Below are 24347 nucleotides of genomic sequence, written 5' to 3' on the forward strand. Positions count from 1 at the left end.
CTGCAGAAGAAGTTTGAACTTTCGCGCAAACATCACCCCCAGATGAAGAGAAGGCAAAAGTCAAAAACATCTGTTTCATGAAGCATGGTGTAGATTTGTTTTCCTTTTATAAAAGTTACAGCCTTAAATGTCAACATCTCATGAAAAAAACAACATAATCAACCACACCCAATGCACTGCTTCTGTGTCAAGCTTACCGTTTGACAGTCTGGCTTTCAATGTCTTAAAAACAAAAACAAATGATTAGATAAAAAAAAGACAGTGCCGTACACACAGGATTTTTACGGCTAATTCAAAGACTTGGCAGCAACTTGAGAAATGTCCATACTTGTGGCAGGTGCAGCTTTTTCCACATGAAAATAATCTGCTTATCCCAGTGTGAATTTGCTGAGAGGAACACATCAATTCACATGCTCAAAGAAGTGAATTCCACCTTTTAACAACTTCCTATGCCAATAATAACGACAAATCATCTTCAGTGGGTTTCTTATCATATCGGTCGACAAAGTAAAAAGGAGATATTCAAAAGCCTTTCACGTGCTGCATTCAGGTTCTACTGGGAATAATCAGACATCTGAGTGGTTTGCAGATTTCTAAAACAGCTGGAAATGTTATGCAGACGTCAAACATGCGATCGATCACACGCATATTTCACAATGGATAAAGAAAATCTTGCAGTATTTTTAAGCATCAAATGAATGCTTCACTGTCTCCTCTACTTTCTAAATCAGAAGACAATAGTCGATGACGCATTAACTTCTGAAAAAATTAATGTTGAATTAAATAAATATACTTACTAAACTAATTCAATATTTCATACAACAGCAAAATAAACTTTCAAAGGCACTTAATAGTGCTCAGTGTCAAACATTCCACAGTTTCAGTTTGTCAACTGTGTCTCTGTTGTTGTAAGTGAAATGGTTTGTGGTTTTGGACTGCTGCTGAAAAACAGCTATTCTCACACGTGGCACCTTGTGCACAGGCATTTCAATGAATTACTTCATTTCTTTTGTCACATAACATACTAGCTTTCATAAAACTAAAATAAAAATGTCAATTTGAAGCATGCTGCCTTCTGAAACGGTACATGTTCAGTGTAGAAAACTACAATACATGCTTTTATGTGATTTGTATTTTTTTTTTTTTTTTTTTAAGTAGCAAATACTCAAGCTCGTGTGCAAAAGCCTTTTTGTTGGTTCAGGAATGTTCACCCACTCTTCCTGCAAGTCACCTTAACATCTTCCCACATATACTTTAATCATGCTCAAGTCAGGAAAGCAACAACTAAAGTAAATTAAGTCAAGATAAAACAATATAGCATGTTTTAAAACCAGGGCTATGAGGTGCTACACAGCACATAAAACCCCCCAAATAAAATACAACAATTTGCAAAGATCATACAATTTAGAATAACGAGAGGTAGAAGACTGGTCTGTAAATGTAGTTGTACAATTTTTCACATATAACAGTAAAAGTGGCATCACCTTTATACTTTAGGTGGGTGTCTGTTAAAGAGAGGAGGACTAACTTTAAGGATATGAAGAGCACGGAGGGCTTTTAGTCCGTTATGAGCAATATTTTGAAGTCACCTCAGGATCTAATAAATAGCCAGTGGAGGGATGTGAGGATGCACAATATAAAGAAGGGAGAGGGTTACATGGCTGACAAATAAGGAATATAGGAAGGAGAAGATGAAAGTGTGATTCAATAGTCCAGTGTGTAATATTTAGGAGGGCTTACTGGCAGAGATTGAGTATACTACCCATAAGAGGGCCTGTGAACATGTATGACAGCTTTAACATAAAAAGCATTTGGTCTTCCAAGCCTTGAAATGTACTTTAAACACTGTCAAAAACAGCAGCATAGAACTGTCAAATCAGTGAGAGTAAGTGTTTTCAAGTGGAAGCTTCCTTTGCAAATGTAGAAGAACAACATCCTTTCTGGTGTGCGAGGGCAACTGTAGATTCCTGACACACTTTGGAGAGGAAGGACTGAGCGGAGGAGTCGCCAATAAATGTCACAAATTCTTTCACACTGGACAGTTGACAGTTGAAGGTCTCTGAGGGAAACCATGGGCTTCATTTTGGCCAGTCAGGTATATGAATGAATGAATGTGGTGGTTTAGGTTTTTTAAGTTTAAATGTATGTATTTAAATGTGGTATTTTGCAGAGCAACTGAAATCATCTAAGTTAAAACTGATGACAAACTAGCCTCATACTCTATTTAACACTAACTGTTATTAAGTGATAAACTCTCACAGTCATACAGTTAGAGTGTAATGTTACCTCCACTGTGTTGTCAAAAAGTCAAATTCCTCGTCGAGAAGCGTTTCTCCATGAAGCCTGGCTGACGGGAAACCGGAAACTGGAGGCGGAAACTGGAGGCGGAAACACGTGACGCACCTGTGCTAACGTACATTAGCATGGACCTGCTAACCAGTCCGCTAACTACCAGCAAAAGTCAGTTGACTCCAAACTTCAGGTAATGCCGCTTTTAATTACAAGTCATTTAACAGTTACACATGTTGTGAGGTTGTCAAATGTGTTCTTGAAGCTTAATTTATTTAGTCACTCAACGCTATTTTAAAGTTCAATATGTTCGCATAAATGTAATTGTTTGGCAAAAGTCGTCTGTTGTTGACCACTGCACCTGTTTCCCCACTATTTAGTTTTGTGTGTTAGTTAACTTGTGATGTAATTCGAATATACCGCCACTAGATGTCATCCTTTTATTGCACTGTTGTGATACTACTGACGGTAAGAACGTGCGTGATAATCTAAACAGGCAGGAGTAGCATAATAATCACATACCATGGCCAGATACAATATCATTCATTAGCCTTTATTTAACCAGATAAATCCCATTTAGATTAAAAACGTCTTTTCCACGGGAGGCCTGATCAAGATACGCAGTCACAATGAAAAGACATAGAATACAAACAAATAAATAAACAAGGTATGACAAGTGGATCACTAAAATGAACTACATATGAAGTAATCAGACACAAATATTCTTAATTTGGATTTAAAAGCAATTCTGTCAATTCACTCTGCAGTTCTATTTAAATGGTACAGAAAGGATGAGAAAATAATAGATAATCTTGGGAACGAAAAGAGTAATGTGCAGTACTTTGCAATCAAATCACAAATAACAAATATAGGTAGGCAGTAGACCAAGAATTACCTTTTATAGATAAGTGTACGAGTGGCTGAGCCTTCAGATGTCCAAAGAAGACCGTCTCACCCTACAGTGATGTGTCAAAGGCTTACAATCATAAATGAAGCTCTATGAAGGATGGTAAGCAGAGTCGTTCGTGATCCAAAAGATAAACATACTCCAGCACAGATATAAAAGTGGCAGCAACAAGTCACTTCCAAGTCACTTCCAACTACAAAACATAGCTTATTTTTTAAAAGAAAAATCCAAGTTCAGCTTCAACTTTTTCAAAATGTACTCAACGTGGTTTGAAAGTGAGGGAGCCATCAATTAAGATAGCCAGACTACTGAAACACTGAAAATAAACATGTGATGCTTTCAACATCAACGGCATCAGCAGTATTTGTTTATCAATGAACTCGATAGAAATTAAACATTAACAGAGAACAATATATCTTGTGTTTTAATCTTTTGTACTATGAAAGTTAATTTTACAGATGCTGTAATTTAGAATACTGAAAAGTGACCTGCTGTATGCTGCTAGTATGTGTCTAGCAGGCAGGTCATTCTACATTCTGACCTCTGGCTTAACATGGCATATTCCACCCAGATAAGCTGCTGCTCAGTGGATATTTTCTCTTTTTTGGACGAATCTCTGTTAACATTGTTGTGCATGAAGAGACCCCTCGATCAGCAATTTTTGAAATAATCAGACCACCAACAATCATGCCATATTCAAAGTCACTTAATACAACTTTTTTCCTCATGCTTGAACTTATGCAGGTCATCTTGACACCATGCCTACATACCTGACATGTGATTGGCAGATTAGACATTTACATCACAAGCAGTTGAATAGGTGTAACTAGTAAAGTGTAGTGAGTAATACATACATTGAATTTTAACCTTATTGTTTCTTTTCTTAGAGGACTATGCCAAGTGCTACAAAAACTTGATGATGAAGAGGAAAACAATCTTGGACAAAATGACCGCAACAGTGCAAACACAGGTGGGTACTCGCACATATTTAGACATATATGGACACATTTGTGAACAGTGTACAAGTCGCCTGACTTGGGTCTTTCCCTTAAACCACAGTTCTCCATAAGCAAACATGTGTCATAAAAAAACAGATCAGGCTGCAGAAGAACAAACGTGTCTCAAAAAGTATGATGGAATGCTTAGCTGGTTGCCTATCAATTCAACAATTATCATTATTATCAAGCTAACAGATGATCCAGATGCCAGAAAATTTGATACACATCAGCAAAAAATGCTTGCAGTTCAGAGAAGCTGCTCACTGCAGATGTTCCCTGAATGTCATACAGTATGCATGTGATATTAGTTAATGCACTTGTGTCATTTTGGTTATGCAAAGAATGTGTCTAGTGTTTAGCAGCAGAGTGTTAGGCAGGGGACACAGGTGCACTCAGATCTTTCAAAGTTCTCCTGTGCATGACATGGTTCAACGTTCAGTGCCCTTATAGCATGTTATTTATTGTTATAGCATCTTAAAGAATGATATTTACAGGGTATTTTTTTTATTTAACTATGCACTTTGAACATTGTTCATGTCAAAAACATGCTTATACAGTGTAGCTTTGTGTAGTTTATGTATTACACTCGAGTAAAACTCATTTAGGGGCCAAAAAGAACATTTTAGGTATTGAAAGGCTTCTGGCATCGTTTTTTTAGGATAATGCTGGCTCTGGAAGTGATTAGCCCTCAAAGCATGGCTTAGTGTATTGCAGAGAGAGAGAAGGGTGGGTGGGCGCAGTAATGCATGTGTGTATGTTTGTATGAGAGGGACACAGAAAGAAAATGTGCGTGTTTTGAGAGAGCAGAGAGGGAGACTGGGGTGGTTCTGTCATGCAAGAAGTTCTCAGTATGCATGTAGATTGGAAGATGTGTGGCTCCTGTGGTTGGCTGTCCCCTGTGTCACTGCCTTTTAAAAAGCAGTTGCCAAGAGAAATGTCTTCTTTACAGGGTTTGGCTGCCAGATGCTTGGGATAATGGATAGAACTGGAAAAATGGAGAGGCATGAGCAGTCAGACGCGCAGACATGCAAGTGAGCCTGCAGACATATTGGCACACACGCACACATTTGCACACTGAGTGGACAGGGATCCCCATAACGGTGCAGTCAGGTGTGAGTCATTCTTCACTTGTGTACAACTGCCGCGCATACACATATGCAGTGACACACAGGAAGTATTTGGCCGACTAAGTCATGTCGCACTAGGTCGCGATGAATGAGTGCCCAATTCGGGTATGCGTATGGATTCTAGATATGCCACATTTTGTGGATGTGAGCAGGACATGAAGGAGTTGTGTATGTCTGTATGGTTGTTGTCAAGTGTCACTTGAGGCGCCAGTGTGTGAGTGTGATGCTGTGTCTTGAGCGGGACAGCCAGTGACACAGGAATGTGTCATAGCCACTCGGCTCCCAAACTGCAGCAAATAAACATTCCTCTGCTGCTGTGTCAGTGCTGAGCCTTCGCCCACTGTTGCTGTAAAACACAACTTGTAATTAAAACCAAAAACTGAGCTTTGCTCCTTTTGTTTTCCAACAGCATTACTGGATTAGAGATAACGGCCCCATGCTTTCAGAACGTTCTCAGTGTTGTGGTGCAGTTCATGTCAAGATGGGCCAAATGGTAAGAACATGAATCCTGAAAGACAATGCAGACTTCATCATTTTGCCTTCCGGGGTTTAATCATAACTCGCAGTGTAGCACAAATGATCTCACATCTAGGCAAATAAAACAATAGCACTATTCAAAAATGTCATACATTATAATCCAGGATTAGACAGTTTCACACAGATCCATTCAGATGAAGAGAAGTGTCAACATTTAATAAAGTCAGACTCAAACCACCGCAGTTCTTCACTGACTGGCCTGTCTGATTTGAATTAATGCAGGCTTCATCCTTGCTGACAGGTGAAATTATGCGCAGGCTTATGTTGTGTCACATAAATTCCATCAGTTTGTGCTCATATTTCATGCGGATTTCAGGCCTGAAATTTTACTGTGCTGTACCCATACACTGTCAGATGTCTGTAAACATATTCTACTGTTGGTTGTTCTTGCTTAAAGTCTTCCCCTGTCATTACAGTTCTGTTTACAGAAGGACTTACAATGTTTGCTAGCATAAGATCTCTCCTGGAATATTCAGTGGTCTAAAGTCGCACTCTGACGCACCGTTTTCCAGCTGAAACACTTAATCCCAGTGGGACTGAATTTGACATGTCACTTTATGTTTGTTGTCACTTGTTTGGTCTTGCCAGGTTAATTACTCACAGATGTGTGACTTGGTAGTTTCACCTTCTTGCGGGAATAATTGCTCCCACCAAATTATCGCATGTGCCGTGCAAATCTTTTGACAATTGGTACTTACAGCTGGTCATTCAATGTTGTCAATACACTTAAGACCACTTTCATAACATTTTGTTCATTCGTGTGGATGAAATGTTTATCTTAATGGGCCAACGGAGAAGAGGCCATCAAGAAAACCAAGAGGTCAGTGTGTGTATGTGCATAGAGTGGGAGGAGTATACGTTCACTGCGTTCACATGCAGGAGGCTACAATTCAGAACATCTCTATACATGTGTGAAGTGTGCTGGAATATCCCAAACACACACACACGTACACATACGCATGCACGCACAAACACCACAAAGTATTATCCCTTCCACCTTAACTGCAGGGCTCGCTCTCCATCTCGCTCTACAGGGGCACAGAGCCTGACCACAGACATCATACTGATTGCTCACCATGGCTGAGAGGTCTGTCCAAATTCCCACCCTGATTCACTATGTGCAGAAAACCCAACAACGGAAAATGGTGGTTTGCGGAGGTCTGCGAACAGCAGTGAGTGCTCACAGTGCCCATCCTTCTCTCATCTCCTCAACTGCGCTGCCTCAGACGCCGGAGAGATGGAACAGTTGGGTGCAGTCCCAAACTGGCATGTGTGGAATGTTTTGTACTTGAAGCGAGAGGATAAAATAGAGAGGGCACTCGAGTGTGTAAACACGTGCACGCACGCATCTGCTGGGACGAACGTAACCTTCCCTCTCTCCTGTGTGACAGGTTGAGGCAGGCCGGTAGATGATGAAGTGATGGAGATGTTAGGAGGCCACAGCCATTGTGATGCTGGGTGGCTGTTACTCTGGAACTGCCATCTGCTGAAAAGGTCAGTTGCTAGGGGATGATTCTCCTGGACCGTGTCTGCTTCCCAGCTGCCATCCACACACCCACACATACTTGCCGGAGTGCACGCACACACACATTATGTGCACATACACACATACTCCCTTTTTCATTGTTTTCTATAAATCTGAATTGAATTTGAGTAAATTTGACCCATGTGACTGACCACTAGTAATCCATTTTCTGTAACTTTAGGTGAGTTGATTATAATGACTTGTGCAATGCATGTGAGATGCTTTAAATCCATATCTTATTACTTAATAGCCATGTGGTCACTTAATGGCCCCAAAGCAAATGCCTCTGCTTACATGAGCAGTGTTAGGGTGTTCCTGTAATAACAGTGCCCTAATTAATTGGAACTTGGACCTCAATCAAATTCCAGGATTACAATGAATTTTTGGGGCAGCACGGAAATCAACTAGGCATTGTGTGCCAGATCCAAGCCACGCAACATTGTCGATCGCAACCACTGTGAGCAGCATATCATTCGATGTGGTGACCCAAACCCAATTCTAAATTCTTTATCATACGCCCTTCAAATTAACGCTAACTCCACCCAACGGGCAAACATTTTTCCACAATTTAAGAGGAATTTTAACATGAAGCTGCTGTGCCTTCATTATGCCATATCATCTTCTCTGTTTGTTCCCAAGTGATTGACCACAGTGCTGCAATATCTTTAGGAGAACAATTTGGCTTCCTTGCTCACACTAAAATCATGGACACCCCTGCAAAATTGTTCTGTTAACTTTGGCCCACTCCTGCTGTTATGTTGCTCCTGAAGTCCTGAAAACAGCCAGTGAATCCTTTCTGCTGATAAAATGGAAAATAGATCGAAGTTGACCGTATAACTGTTTGTGAGCCACAGGACATAATTGTTTGTGACATGTCAGCCTATAAAGTAAATCCGGCTGCATAAACGTTGCATTAAAGATGTGATTAAGAACACATTCTGATCATGAGCAAGCCACAAACGCACGTCAGTGTGTCACTATCTTGAGATACTGGCAAAGGAGTTGCTGACGGGATCCAAACCAAAACTGGGACTCAACTGTTAAATTTTGTGCCATCGCCATATCTTTTTTTATCCCTCCTATCACACTTTTCAGCTCCCCTTCCCTTTCCCCTCCTCACACCCTCACCTCCAGCCTGCTGTTATCCACTGGTCTTCCAAAGAAAAGTGACTTTTGTGTAGTGGAGCAGTTGTTTTTGTTTGTGCCCTTCTTACCATGGCTGCCTGCTCACCGCCTGGCAGCCCCGTGTGTCAAAGGTGGCTGCAGCAGAACAGACTGTGGGAACAGCCGGTTAGCCTCCTCTGGTCCCCTGCTCCCCAACCAGAGGGGCAACCATCAATCCAGCACTCCCCTTGTCCTGCACACACACTGAAGCACAAACACACAAATGCCCAACCAAACACACACTCACACAAAAAAGTCTACAATGCTCACACCGTCTCCCAATAATCCTCGGAAGCAATTTCATCTCGACTCGGGTGGCGGCCCATTGTCGCCAGCCCCTTCAATCTTTCCTTATTAACTCTCGCTTTGTCCCGCATCCGAGCTTCTGGACTCATCTCTCCTACATTCCGATCGGTGCTGCTCCCAGCACTCCCAGGCAACCTCCTTTCGCTAATCCCACTGCCTCCCCCACCAGCAGCCCCACCCTAAGAAACTCTTACTGCTTTTTTTTTTTTCCAACCTGCCGATCACCTACTTACAGAGTAAGGTAGGGGCATTAACTCCATGGGTTCTCTGAAGGCAGAGTGTGAAGGCGGGGTGGGTGAAGGAGGAGGCGGCCACAAAGTGACTCCAGCCCAGACAATTAGAACAATGAGCTGGGCCTGTAGGGGGCTAACTCGCTGCGTCACGCCTGGACGGTGGGGTATTTTGTCAGTTTAATGAATTGTCCGTCAGGCCAGGGCCACATCGCAGGCTGCGCAGGGAGAAGCCAGCAGGGACCCAGACACTAAGTCGGTATTTATTACACTGCCTTTGTCACTAATTGAGCTAATTATCACTGACTCCTCAGCACTCCCACAGGCAGCACCCCCAGCACTCACTCTCTACCAACTCTCCCACTTCACTCTCACGCCTGGGATTTGAACCCTGTCTTCCCTCCTCATTTTGAAATAGTCTGCCGCTTTCTCTTTCTTTTGTTTCTTTCCATGTATCCATGATTGCCCATTATATTAATGTCAAGTAAGTTATGGTGTGTTTTCACCGTCCCTGTAGCAGACGTTTTTTCTTAACTTGTGTTGACCTGTCTTTGATAAGAGGCACAATCTTAGTTTTGTAGATATTAGTTGTATTATTCTATGACCAGTATACATTTTCTAGCTCTCATCTTTCTGTTTTCCTTGGCCGTCCACCATTTCGCCCTCCGTAATTTTGCAGTATTTTGTTTCAAATTGCTTTTACTTGTTCTCTGAATTCTCTTAAACGCGTCATCTTAAAGCTGCAGTGCGTAACTTCTGGTTGATTCTTCTTGTTGTTGTTAATGTTATTATTCTGCTTTTGGGAAAAGAAATTATGTAAGATCTGGATATCTGGCTGTGTCAATACTATCAGACCTGACTGAGACCTGACCTTTTTTTATGCAGTCGAACTTTTTCGTGCGAGGTTCTTTGTGTTTTCAGTCGTACTCGAACCTGTTTGCAGCAGCCTCGCTTTGGAAGCACAACACTGTTGTACAACATGAGATCGAAACAACGTAATACTGAAACGGTCCGTGTGGAGCTGAATCAGCATTGTGTGAGCTAATTTGATAGGGGTTTTAATGTAAGTGACATTTTTATGAAGTTCTGATTTCAATTCATTACTTAACCTCTTGCTCTAATCGTATGCCTCAAGTCCCTTAGCGTGCAGCACATTCACAGAAGATTCTCGTTCCTGTCTTTGGTTCATTGTTTGTATCCCTGTCTGTGACTTACAGCTACAACTTTGTGGCACGGTTATTGGGAACTTTGTGTTTTTGGGTGTGTGTTGGTGGCCTTGCTGTGTCTCCACAGTGTTCTGTCTGGATGACCCTGGCTGCTCCTGTGCTGTGGTGGGCTCAAGAGAAAGTGCAGAGCTTTCCAAACTCCTGTGGTTAGTCAGGTTGCCAGGGGTTGGGGGGGGGAGCAGTCTTTTTCCCATTATTTCTTTATTTCTTTCCGACATTATACAAATGAAGCAGAACATTCAATGCAGTAAAGTCTTGTATAAAATAAGGTATGTGGCTGGATAAGCTGGGGCCATCACTGTGGTTGGGAGCACAGATGCAGGGATGTTTTGTGAGCTGAGGAAAGAGGCTCCTTTGGTGGTGGTAATAGGATTAGGCAAAGGACACCCAGGGATAGGCTTATATGTTCACTTTGTTGGTTGTCAAAACTATCTCAAACACAAACTACAACAGGCATAATAGCATCTTTTGACACATTCAGCGGGGCAACTTAATTGAAAATATAGACTTTATTGTTCTATCATACAATACAAAACCAACTGGAACCTAAATCTTTTAATTAAAATCTAAAAATGTCTCTTTCTCTATGACTGTATAAAAAACAAAATTCCCAGAAATAAATATTTCGTATTTACAGTAATAAAAAACGTAATTATTCAGTGCATGACCAAACGCAAGTTGTTGTTTTTTTTTCGTTTCGTTTTTTTTTTACAAGAAACAAGCAAAGAAGTGAGGAAAATCTGTTTCTAGTATGAGCTGCTTTTGTGTCGGCTACATTATACCAAAAATAGAAAAAGGCATGAGATCTCCTGACTTGACACTAATGATAGCATATTCTCCAATCACTGACGTGGACATATCACACAGCAAACTCACAAAATGTAATCATAAATATAATATATTTTAATATTTACAGTATTTTGGTTCTCTTAGCTGATATACAGTTTGATTTCTACTGCAGAGGCTCAAAATAAAGCGTTTCATCTGAAACTTAGCTGCGTCTTACAACCTAACCTGATGTAAAAGACATTTGCCTACTTTAAACATGGACCACTTCATTAGAGAACAGTTAAGTGTACTTTTTTTTTTTTCTTGCGTCAATGCACAACGTCAGTTGCTGTTTTATTATTGACCCCCTCTGGTTTGGAGAATGCAATAATATTCAGTGTATTGATAATACATTCAAATTAATTTACCTCTTTAAGATTTGCTCAGTCACTGTCTACTGTATTTGGCGAGTACCAGAACCAATCGTGGAACCAGGACCATCCTGTGGCGAGTCAGACTGGTTCATCAAAGAAAGCTTAATAAAGGCAGATGTGATTTGTTTGTGTTGCATCCAGGACTTAAGTTAGGAACATACAGCACTTCCACAAAGATAAACTTCACAAGAATTCAAATAGATTATTTTTAAATTAACTTCCCTCTTGGTTGAGGTCTTCACCAGTTTATAAGACAACATAGTTGTGGCTCTTTACACAAAAACATTGCATCTGGGTTCTGCTCCTACCTGGTTGCGAGTACCTCGTTATCATTTTTTCCTGTACTGCTGTTTCTATTTGTGCACAGTGTGAACACTAAGCGATCTGGATGATTTCCATTCTCGTGAGGGTTGTATTATTTAAATGCCATCTTTATACCTGTAATCATTGAAAGTAAGGCTAATACTTCCTCATATGTTGTGTCCATGTGTTTGTGCTTTTGTCCATCTCTCAAAAATACTGATTGTGATTTTGTGCCTAAGTTTTCCCTGTATCAAATGTATCCACCTGGAAGCTCCTTTAGCTTCTCCGACCTAACATCTCAAACCACCTGCATGCTTTTTTTCAGACAAATTTCTTCTTTGACTTTCATACATGCCTAAATATTGACTTGGTTTGTCCCTGTGATCATAGACACTGGTGGAATGTTCGTGTACTGGTGCAGTTCAAGCAGCTGACATGGCAGCACCAGTGGAAGGTGCAATTGCAACGTTCAGTCACAGTCTCAGTCCGGGTCTTATACCCACGTCCACAGCATAGCAGCTCACATCCATCTAGGCCTGGTGATGAGCTGTTGCATGTTCTCCCTGAAGTTCCCAAAGTGCCGGTTTTGCCATTGTAGGAGCAGAAATTTGGTGATTTCTCATAATAGACCAGGTCCATGGCAGAGGGGGATTTGTGAGCTGGGTTATCGGGTTCCAGGTGGCGGGGCTCAGCTCGGTGAGAGGCCCGGTTGCTTCCCTTGTTGGCATAAACCACTCTGGATGCACCATCGAAGCGATCCTTCAGGAAGTCTCCCACTGTGCGGAAGCTGGGCAGGCGCATCCAACAGGTACGCACTGTGCAAGAGCCTGACATGCCATGGCATTTACACTCCTGACGCATCTCTGACGACACAGTCTGCAAAGAGGAAGCCCAATAGTTACTGAGCGGTTTGTACACAAACTTGACATCACATACATATAGATTGTGTTTGGGGAATTGTGACAAACAGAGACCGTTATGGCAGGTTTGAATATGGAATCCTTACCATTCTGCCAGCTTCGTTATTGTGTAGGTTGATGAGGTAGCGCAGGTCTCTTCCCCTCTCGCTGGAGTCCACAAACTCCTGACTGAACATTCGGCCAAAGTCCACATTGTCACTGCAGCCCCCCCAATGCCAGTCTGGCCCTCCAGGGCCTCGGCGGCGGTAATCGCATGTGCACGACTCAATGGCCCCTTCTGAGCATGAGCGAGCCACAGCATGGGTCACTCCTGCGCTGGTAATTGCAAATACAAATGCTGTCTCTCGGCAACCTGAAGAAACAACACCAAAACTTCCCATTAAAAAACTGATCCAACCGAAACACGTATCCTTTTTTTGGCGCGAAACTGGACGGGACAAATCCCCTTAAATGTGTACAAGAGATTCCATTATACTCCATTATACTCTGCCCAAAATTGTCCAGATATTGCCTGGTGGGAAAGACAAGAGAGCCTCACCCCGATTGACAATTTTGCCAAACACTGCTGGGCTGTGGGTGGTCGGGCAGTTCCAGCGGCGGTTGCGGAACTGCCACTTGCACTCCTTTATGGCAGTGTGCAGCCCAGCAGCGATTGCATGCAAAATGCCAGGATTCTGGCGAATCAGCCGGCGCTGGCGACGACTCAGTAGGGCCAGGCTGGGGTCCAGGACTAACTGCACGTTCTTGGAATTGGTGAGGAGGTTGGATGAGGAGGCCACATTGACAATCCCCCTGGCACAACACAGGGACAAGAGAAATCAGAATGAAGGAGCTGGCAGTTCTTGCATGTAGCTCTGTCTGTGACCCTCTAAACTCTCAAAGGGATGTATCTTGGCATCTCGCGTACTTTTCAAATTACTGTTTTCATTATGTTCTACAATAACAAACAGTGACACATGCTGTTTCAAAACCATGGGGAGATGGTGAGCCTCTGGGTTATAATGCAGGTTTGTTGTTGGCAAATAATGAAACTATAACACTTCACCTCTGTGTCCAATAATGAAAGAAATCTCTTGACAATAGATGCTCGAATTTGAAACAAAATATTAATGTTAATCGTTAAATATTTAGTGTCAACTGTGCGCTCATCAGATAAGGACAAGATCAGCTATAGTGGACTTGCTTAGTGTTTGACTGTTGTCCTATTAATTATCTTATAGTGTGATAATCCATAAAATAACGATAATCGGAAGACCGAGTACAGTTTTGTTCTTATAGTCAAAATGTCCAAAGTCACTCATGCTGTACCTCTATAATGACCATATTATTGCTGTTCTACATGTAATAAGTATACAAATACTGACAGTTTATGGGTTCCCTGTCCCATTGGGTTTAATGGACTTCATATTTGTGTTCAAATATGGCACCACCTGCTGTGCTCCTTCAATTATTTGCACATTTTCTATTACTGAAAGTGAATTAAGTGAGTTTCAGTCATCAGCTTCCATGTTTCAGTTCACAGGCTGTATAGTTTTAACATATTATCTTCTGGCATTCATCTCTGTTAGATGTCTGTGTCAACATTTAATGGCTGTCTCCTTGTAAGCATAATTATCCGGAAAAGCAGGCGAGTCTTGGCCTGTGAGCACTGACCCTGCAGGCAGTTGTGTGGTGAACTCTTGGAAGATTAATACTGATCTCGTATTTTGGATGCATTACTCATTCCAAAAACGTCCTTTCTTTCCTTGGTTATTTTCTTGGATTTCAACTGACGTTTTAAATATTTGAAGGCGCACTGACGCTGTCCATCTGCATGGCACCACAAAATCGACAAAAACGTTGTTGAAATCATTTCCTCAACAAACCCAACCCACAGTTTATAGGTTTTTAAACAAGCAAGTCAATAATCCCACTGAAGCAAAACTGTACAGATCCGATTTTAAAACAAAAATATTGTGCAACTGGCTGCTGTAAGTCTCAGGTCTCTGTGCAGACACATGATTGAAGACCGTGGGTGAAAACATCGTATTATTTTGAGCTATAGGCTATGAAATGAATCCACATTTAATGTATTCCACATTGGAGTGAAAATGCTGAAATGTGTTCAAACCACAGTGTCCTACTGACACGCAAACAGAGACGGGCGTAAGGTAGAAATGTTATTAAAGATGCAATCTGATTATTTTTAAACACGATTTCCATAAAGGATTTTTTTTAACTTTATAGTTTGAGTTCGTCAGTAATGTGGAAATGAAATACCACAAGCTTTAATATCATGTGGCGACTCTTTTTTTTTTTTTCTCCAAAGGCTGTACAGAAGTTGCGAACCGTGCCAAAACTAACCCATTACGCACATGCAGCCCTGACTGTGGCAGCCCAATAAAACACTGCTCGTGCTCTTCCCCGTTCAGGATGCTGATAAATGAATGAACGCATTATCATCACACCGGCCCCATGCACAACAACCACTGAACTCACCACCACCGGCCGCTGTTGTTCACGGCGCCTGTGCCAGAGAGCGAAGACACCAGCAGGATGCAGGCGGCTTTCACCCCCAACAGCAGCGCCAGACTCCTCATCGTGCCTGCATGACATATGTGAGGAGGAAAAATGTCACATTTAAACTTTTTTATTTGTCAAAATTCCATTATAGGCTATTTATAAACAGATTTTCAATAATATTAGTGATATAATATTAATAATAAAACACCACAAATGTGCAAAAAATAATGCGATAAAAGATAAATAAATCACAAGTATATACTTAAAACAGTAAAAAGAGAAATAAAGATAAACAGCCTTTCAGTGAGAAACATGTTTCACTTTGATTTACATAATAATTTAGCTAATTTTATTAGTGAAATGTTAAAGATGATTAAATTGATCTCGCTGTAAGGTGGATCTACTCACCACGCACCACGGTCCAGTGAGAGAGGGTTTGAAAGGTGAGAAGAGCAGGCAGCTCTAATTGACTTAAATGGATCTTGAGTGGAGACAGGTTGCTAAATGATGTGAAGTGTCCAGGCAGGATGCTGATGCTGCTGCTGTCGTCGCTGTCCTCTTCACTCTGTCTCTCTCAGAGATGCTCTGCACGGCGCATTGAACGCGTGGGACAGTCCCGAAGACTTGATCCCCTCGGTGACTGATAGGCAACACATTCTTCTCTTATTGAGCGCTACGAGGGGAATAAAAAAGGGATTTGCTGCTCTCATCTCCCTCTGTTTTTTTCGGATCCCTTTCAATAGGATTGGAGGGAGGGATAGTTAATGCTCTTCATAGGGCGCACAATGAATAAGGAAACACAACTGGGCAGAAAGGAGAAAGGAAGATAAAAAAAAAAAATCCACTGTGTTGCGCATATTAGGCTACTTGTGGAATCTCACGGTCGTCACAGAATCGATTCCACGTCAGTGTGTGTGTGCGCGGCAGCTGAGAGTATTTTCCCATTGGCTGATGCGCTCTTCACATCCAGTCCCTGCGGAAAGCAGAAGTGCCCGTGGAGCAGTGATGTGTTGGTACAGATGCTGCTGTGGGTGCGCCCGGTTTGGTGCTCCGCCACTGCTCAGAGCTGGTGTCACGGTGCAATACAGTTACAGCTGGAATATGAGCCATCTGAAATCTGCCCTTTTTACCCGGTGGTTGGAATAGCCCACTCCCTAACCGCATCTCCTCCTCCTTTCTGCAAACGTGCTCCCAAAATGTACATTTCCTTTCTTTTCTTCTTCTTTTTTTTACAATAATACTACAAGTGGAGTTTTGCATTATGACTCAAGCTATGACATCTCTATATAACAATTATTTGTTATGATTCGCCCTTAATGACTGTCTATGTAAAATATTTAGATGCACATTTACATTAGGCCCAATAAACAAACCTATTATCAACAGGATTTATAGGCCAAGACGCACGCGCGCTCATCACCACTTGAACGCAGTAAGGAGCTATATTAAGCGCAGTTATCCTATAACTCACACTGCCCGCTGGGCAACTTAAATGTTTTTAAAGGCAAGAGAGATTAAATATGGTCTCCAATCAGAAGTTTGATGAATGATGAACCAGGAAAAGAGGAGGACGAGTATATGAATAAAAACCAGTCCCACCATCTGGCCTGCAGACCTCCCTCGACGCACATGTTGCTCCAGTGTAATCACAGCTTGAGCCACTTTGCGGCATCTCCATCTAACCCCAGACTAGAAGCAAAAGTATATGTCCCCAAACTCCTCCATGATGGTTTCTTGGCTGAATGTTTCATTATGTGACATTTATCTGCTAATTTGCATGTCCCACATTAGTGACTTCAGTGGTTGCGTGTTGAATAATCTCCTTCCCTTCCTCTCCATCTCTCTATCTCTGCTTCTCTTTCTCGCTCTCTCTTTCCGTCAGATGACAGTAAAAGGAAGTGGGCTTTTGTAAAAAAAAAAAAAAAAAAAGGCTTTAATGACAGTCGTCCTACGTTTATACACAGCCTTATATGAAGGTGCTCAAACGGGTTTCCTGGAGCAGTCATGCGACACCGAGCAGATTAGAGCTTCAATCCGGATAAAGGGGGCCTTTTATATACAAATCAACTTCAAATCACTTTTTAAGCCACTTAGATATACATGCCAAGCTAGAATGCTAATGCACTTTTCATTGCTTCAGCTTAGGGAATGGAAGGAGATTAGATGAATTGGTGTCACTATACGCGCACTGTGTTTGAGGGGGTTTTAACTTAATTTTATGACGGTAACCCACATTCTATTTATCGGCTCCGACAGCAGCGTCTGCTATTGATTGATATTCGGTAAGAAAAGTTTTGTGTTTTTTTTATTACAAGAGATAATTTGCAGTCTCACCAACGACCTGTTCATTCAGATTTCGCACCAAGATCATCGATAATGCTGTGATGTGATGACATGGCAAACCACAGAAGGCCTGGCATCTGGTTTCATAGGCCTTTATACTGAGTAAAAGCATACAAGTCATTTAAGCGCAATTTTCTATTACGCACATTTGTGTCTTGTAAATATTTGTGGGAGCACGAGATGCCATAATGTGATAAATAATCACCACAAAAAAACAATGTCACTGCTCTCATCTATTTGCATATAATTTTATACCCCCCAAATAAAGACTTTGGCGTGACAAAGTGAAGTTGTTTCAAACGCAACAATGAAGAACAGCCGCGCTGGTGGAGGTGGGAGGAAGGGGACCGCATGACTAAAAAACAGTATTGTTGCAGGGTCTGTTAGCGGAGCCGCTTGCCTGCTGCTGCCTCCCTGTCGTACAGTGGAACCACCAGCTCTACCCTCCCCCCATCCATCATTTAACTCACCCCTGAACAAAAATCTCCCTTTGACTTTACATATTTCATTTTGCTGAGCATCTCTTTGTTCTGTAGTATCCTGAAATACAACGCCTGTGACACACAATTTTTCTCACCAGAAACAACCACCAGAAATCCACTCTCATTTACATAATACTGATAAATATGTTTAGAAGATTGATTTATTTGGATGAGCCACAGAGCAAGAGGCCGGTGTGCGCGCAGGTTGGAGAGTTGTGTCCGTGCGTAAAAGTTTGGAGACGTGTTTTTACGCTTGGGTGAATGATGACGTTCCCTTTAAAATAAAATGATCAACTGTTGATCTGACTTTGATATTGGTGAATATTTTGCAAACAGTCGCCTGTAGAGGCATCTACTCATCCCCTCCCCTCTTTCTCTCTCCCCCCCCCCCCCTCCCGTTAACTCTCGCCCCCGAGCTCTTCTGTTCTCCGTCTTCACTCTTCGGTCGTTTGGCGGTGCATCGATAATACTCCACTCGTCTTCTTTTTTTCATGTTCTTATTCAGCTCGGGACTTTATCACGAGGGTTTTAATGTCACGTCGCGACAGAAGCTTATCAAAATGGAGCTATCAAACAAACTCCGTTGGGACCAGTTCCTGATTTTGGCAGCGGCACTAATGTCACCTGCGTTAACGTAAGTGCACTTCAGAGAGCGCCGGGAGAGCTGATGATACATGCGGGGGTCTGGCTACAATGAATCCGGCATGTTTTTTAGGGAAGTTATTGCAATGTTTGATTAAAACAAACATTTAACATTCACAGCTCCAGAGTGAAACATATGCCTCTGGTTTCGCGGACTGATTTAGTGTAATACTGAAACACCAGGATCAATGTTTACTGACTTTTGTTGCCTTTGAAACAAGTCTGAGCTGTGCCACGCAGAATTCAGTGGAAGTCCCACTGTTGTTGTTTCTCCTGCAGATGTATTTGGCAGTTTACTTTGTGCTTTTGGGACATGCTCAGATGAATGATCTGTTTAGAATTATTATTTTTTTTCATCCTGCTTGGAGCAATATCAGTAAAACACGAGTAAATACTTGTGCAATTGATTAACACGCCTTATTGCTATGTGTATTCTGCAAATCCCTTGGAGATGAGATTGATAAAGTGAGATTTGTTGCATCAACTTCTTAAGCCATTATTGGTTTTGTATTTTTTTTTTTTCAGATTTTCTTAAAATTCCAAAGCACATACTGCACTGGGTTTGACTAATGAACTCCTGACAACCTCTGATGACACCCCACTCTCTCCCCCCCTGTCTCTCTGTCTCTCTCTGCAGGGTGCTGTGTAATGACATTCTCAGCCTGAAGGTGGCAGGAGATCCAGTGCTAACCCCTAACTCGGTGTGTCTGAGGCTGGCAGGCCTCAGTAAGCGTCAGATGCGGATGTGTGTACGGAGCCCAGATGTGACGGCCTCTGCTCTACAGGGCATCCAGGTAGCCATCCATGAGTGCCAGCACCAGTTGAGGGACCAACGCTGGAACTGCTCCTCGTTGGAGGGTCTGGGCAAACTGCCTCAACACAACACCATCCTGAACAGGGGTGAGAGTCAGAGGCAAGCTGATGACATTTGAAATGTGTGAACCTGAGGTTTATGGAGAAAGACGGAGGTTTAAGAGTAGACGTTGTTCTGTACATGCAGGACATTCTTTTTTTTTTACAATAACACTGTTCAACTCTCTGTATCTCCTGCTCCCAGGTTACCGCGAGAGCGCCTTCTCCCTGGCCTTATTGGCAGCGGGTGTGGCTCACTCTGTGGCCACGGCCTGCAGCATGGGCAAGCTGCGGGGGTGTGGCTGTGAGGCCAAGCGTCGCCAGGACGATGACAAGATCCGCCTGAAACTCACACAGCTGCAGCTGCAGACCCTGCAGAAGGGCGGGGTAGGCATGGGCATGACACGGTCATTACCCTCGGAGTTAAACGGTCACCATGGTGACCTTCCCGCTAACCTGCGCTCCACCCACCCCTCTGACCTGCTTAAGCCTCTACCAGATGAACTGAGCTCCATGCAGGAGACCTGGGAGTGGGGGGGCTGCAGTCATGATGTGCGTTTTGGGGAACGCTTCTCCAGAGACTGGCTGGACTCCAGCGGGTCTCCGAGAGACATCCACGCTCGCATGAGGATACATAACAACCGCGTGGGACGACAGGTGAATACTGTGCTTATCTACTGTTTTCTAACTGTTCACTCTCATGAATCATCATCAGAGTCATCACTGCATTACATTTTTTGCTCACACAATGTACCTCTCCCCACGCAGACAGTGACTGACAACATGAAGAGGAAGTGCAAATGTCACGGCACGTCGGGGAGCTGTCAGTTTAAGACCTGCTGGCATGTGTCTCCAGAGTTCCGCCTTGTGGGTTCCCTACTCAAGGAAAAGTTCCTGTCAGCCATTTTTGTCAACTCCCAAAACAAGAACAATGGGGTTTTCAACCCTCGAACTGGAAACGGCGCCGGCAGGAGCACGGGGGGTCTCAGCGGAGGTCGTCGCCGCAGCATGTCCAGAGAGCTGGTGTACTTTGAGAAGTCTCCCGATTTCTGTGAGCGCAATGCCGCTGTGGACTCTCCGGGCACACACGGACGCATCTGCAACAAAACCAGCTACAGCACAGACAGCTGCGGCTCGCTGTGCTGCGGCCGGGGACACAACATCCTGAAACAGACACGCAGTGAGCGCTGCAATTGCAGGTTTCACTGGTGTTGCTACGTGCTGTGCGAGGAGTGCCGTCTCACAGAGTGGGTCAATGTGTGCAAGTAGATTCGAGATCTGCTGCTCCACGGCAGGCACTTTACCCACCCAGGACTCAAGATGGCGAGCCTGTCCCTTGGCTCACTCCAGTCGTTTGAGTGTTTGCTTTGCTCTTTGTGTAACTCTCCCAGAGAATCTGTGATCACACCACCCCACCCCCCCCACCCCTTCTTTTTTTGGTCCATCATCTGGGATCTATTTTCTCTTTGTAGCCGCTGTTATTCTCAAAATGCCAAGTCAGAGATTGAAGAGGTGATTCATGTCATTTGTCTTGCCGTGGTCTGTTTAGACGCTGCCCTCTCAGCCGTGAAAAGCGGCCTCTACGTCACACAAAAGAAGACGAGCACCAGCAAAACAGCATTTCTATTTCAGTGTCTGCATCTTTGCTCGTCTGGTTGTACAATAGCGATTGTAATTGAATTTGAATGTGTACATGTATATTTGTAAATGTGTTGTTATTATTAATATTATTATTGTGTTGGCACTTGTGACAGACTGATGCTGTCTGAGTGGCTCGGGATGGTGAACCAGTGCTGTACAAACGGGTTCATCGCAGCATGTTTCACATATACAGTGTTTTGCACTTGTTACTCAGACAGAGCAATAGTTAATCTCACAGTCGTTCTAGATAAATTGAAGAAATTCAAGATTTTGTGGTATTTGAAGCACTGATACATTTCATAGGAAGCTTTCTCACAGGAGCAACGAGGCAGAACCCACATGCATGACTTTTATAAGCTTATCAAAGCTTGTGTACTTGTAAAACTCCAGATGAGAAAGTTGATACCACATCAGCTCTGGAAACAGATTCCGTCTTCTAATCCCTTATGCTGAATAACTAATCATTTAAATCTATTTATACCACTGTAATAATAGTAATCCCTTCATGACAGTGATCGCCTTTGGTCATGTGTTTTTTTATGAAGTAATTTCAGTATTATGACAAAAAGATGCTTCCTCTTTGTATAACTGTGATGTGATGTGTGTCACTTTGCTATGAAATCACCACAGATGATGGGATCGTGCTTTTGTCCATTTCATCTCCTTAGATTCTTCCCACATGTACCATACATGCCAAAGTGAGAGATGGACTTGCTTTAGCTTTGAACCAGTGCTGAAGGGTGTGTGTATGTTCGAGTGTGTCTCTGTTGCTGTGTAAACGGGGGGTAACCTCCACGCACTACAGATTTGGGAGGTGAGAGCCTTTTTTATGGCCGTTTCATGCTGAGAGAAGGACTTTTTATGGCTGCAGGATATTGTTTCCTTAAAGTATGACTTTTATTACTGGAGAGAAGCATCACGAGAGCAGAGAGTGGGGGTGATTATACCAGTCGTTGCTGCGTGAGCATCAGAGGGGATCATCTGTCCAGAGTTCATAACCAAGCAAGAGACTCGCTGAACCACGTGTTGCTGGGACGCCGTGTCCTTGTCACCCAGGAGACAGACGACACAGACATAAACACACGCACGATTTTATTTACAAAGATACATGTTGAAATGCTGGCATTAATACGCTGGTGTGCGCACATGTACTGTCAGAACTCCTGGTGACCCAAGAGATTTACGCTCTCATTCTTGTCACACAGCAGTTTTAGCAAAGCGCTAATGTCAGCACCTGGTTGGATTTATGATCGCAAGCATTCCTAGATATCTTAGATGATCCAAACTGTCTGCATGCGTGGTCTACTGGGAAACGTCTTCTGCTATATAGGATTTAATACCAATTAAGTTTTGTTTGCATGGACTTTGGTAAATATCCCTTGACTCCTGAGGAATGGCAGTGCCAGTGGCTGAATCAACTGTTCTGTCTGTTTGGCATTTAGTAAGGGGGAATAAAAAAGGAGACAGTGACTCGTGGGGAATGATAAAGGACTAGATTTCTGGTTTGCATTTCTTTATTCCTTTATCATTTCGCCCTGGGGCTGCTGCGAAAGAGAATTTCCTGTCACTGTGTGACATATGTGAGACAGAGGCTGGTGGACAGGCTGGGATAGCTTTCTCTGCACTCTTGTACTTTTTTTTTTTTCCTCATTCTCCCCCTCATCGCAGTGCAGACATAGACGCATGCATAGCAACACATTGACTGCCCTTCGAGTAATGGCAACCAGACTGGGCTGAAAATTAAAGAGAGGCAGGCAGAGAGAGGAAGTGAGGAGAGATAAAAGTTACCCACTGTGATTGACAGCATGATTATATGTATAAAGTAAGGCGATTTAGTGTGTTTAGTCGGATATAAAGATAGATAGATCTCTCGCTGGTACATACAGCGGGGATGCAGACGCAATGGACAACTGGTGTATGGAGGAGGGGAGGTGAATAAAGTGTACTCTGTATAAATACATGCCTCAAAAACATCTGCTTCTCAACTCCCCTTTCATTTTTGATGTGGGACAGGCAGAGAAGGAGAGCGGGAGAGAAAACACAAGGAGCCAGCTACCCAGAACATCAAAGCCCCTGCCCTCAACGCGCAGGCCCTCATTAGTTCAGCTAGCAGAACCAACGAGACTTGTGATTGTGTTTGCTGGGGTGCACGTTGGCAGACACTTCAGAGAAAAGGCTCCTTAAAGTCATAACTCCCCACCCCAGCTCTCCTGCCACCACCCGAGCCTGCTGTAACCCTCTCAAAACTCCCCGTGCACACAAGCTCGACAGGCTCCCCCACCATCCACTCCACCCCGTAATCTGGTCTGCAGCTGCAAACATCTGCTCCCTTCCTTATCCCTCTGCCTTCGCCCCTGAATTGACAAAAAAAAAATCATATATTACCAGACCACAAACTGACATGTCATGGACGAGGGAGACAAATGTTGGATTCACCTGTGTCACTTACATTTGTTCCCAGATTTTTTTCGATTTGAGATGGGTAAAAGTTCAATTGCTTCCTAATTGATTTTTTTTAAATGGCAACCTGTAAAATCAAATGAATTAAAATGTCACTTCTTGAAAAATCAGTTTAATAACATGAAACCTGCTTGAATATTGATGCAGCCTGTGTTTTTGTTGCCTCCTGTCACCTCGTTGTGACACACTGAAGGTCTGGTGCCGTGCAGGAAGTATCACTTGGCGTCTTATTACAACTAGCCTCTTACTTATTCATTTAGATAATTCCTGTATTAATTATTCAAGCAGGTTTGCCTGAAGGCTCCCGCTTACATCTCGTACTGGTTTAGCTGCTGGGCCTCTGTGTGCTGCGGTTGGCTGCATAACTGTATAACAACATCACACAAAATGCAGCTGATGTTAAATATAATATTTATTATTATTAAAGAAATTTAAATTGACAGAAACCTATCACAAATCAGATGTTTTTTGATATTCCATTACCATGGACTCACTTTCCTTTAATATTATTACAGAGGATGCATCAGGATCATCAGTATAAAGACCTCAATGTCTATAAAGGTATAGCATTACATTACGGTAATAGTATAGTAAAAGTTTGCCATAGAAAGGAAGTATCATGGTAAATTTTATTTCCAGAGTAATGTACAGGTGTAATAGCTATATAGGCTATAGTCAGTGTAAAATCATC

General features: G+C 42.7%; 2 protein-coding genes across 2 annotated transcripts; one reads left to right on the forward strand and one right to left on the reverse strand.

Annotated features, from left to right (window-relative positions):
- Positions 1 to 7269: 7269 nt before the first annotated feature.
- Positions 7270 to 21071, forward strand: wnt10b (wingless-type MMTV integration site family, member 10b; the record flags this gene model as incomplete). Its single annotated transcript, XM_083895710.1, is given in 6 exon segments — positions 7270 to 7352; positions 19341 to 19603; positions 19761 to 20212; positions 20324 to 20802; positions 21028 to 21040; positions 21042 to 21071. Coding segments are annotated over 6 exon segments (1311 nt in total). The 5' UTR covers positions 7270 to 7278.
- On the reverse strand, positions 12199 to 15313 carry wnt1 (wingless-type MMTV integration site family, member 1; the record flags this gene model as incomplete). The annotated part of the gene is made up of 4 exons (XM_083895709.1): positions 12199 to 12690; positions 12821 to 13086; positions 13273 to 13526; positions 15213 to 15313. 4 exons carry the CDS (start codon positions 15311 to 15313, stop codon positions 12199 to 12201), a joined length of 1113 nt encoding a protein of 370 aa, XP_083751835.1.
- Positions 21072 to 24347: the final 3276 nt, after the last annotated feature.

Source organism: Microchirus variegatus (assembly GCF_963457635.1).
Source record: "Microchirus variegatus genome assembly, chromosome: 9".
Classification (NCBI taxonomy): Eukaryota; Metazoa; Chordata; class Actinopteri; order Pleuronectiformes; family Soleidae; genus Microchirus; species Microchirus variegatus.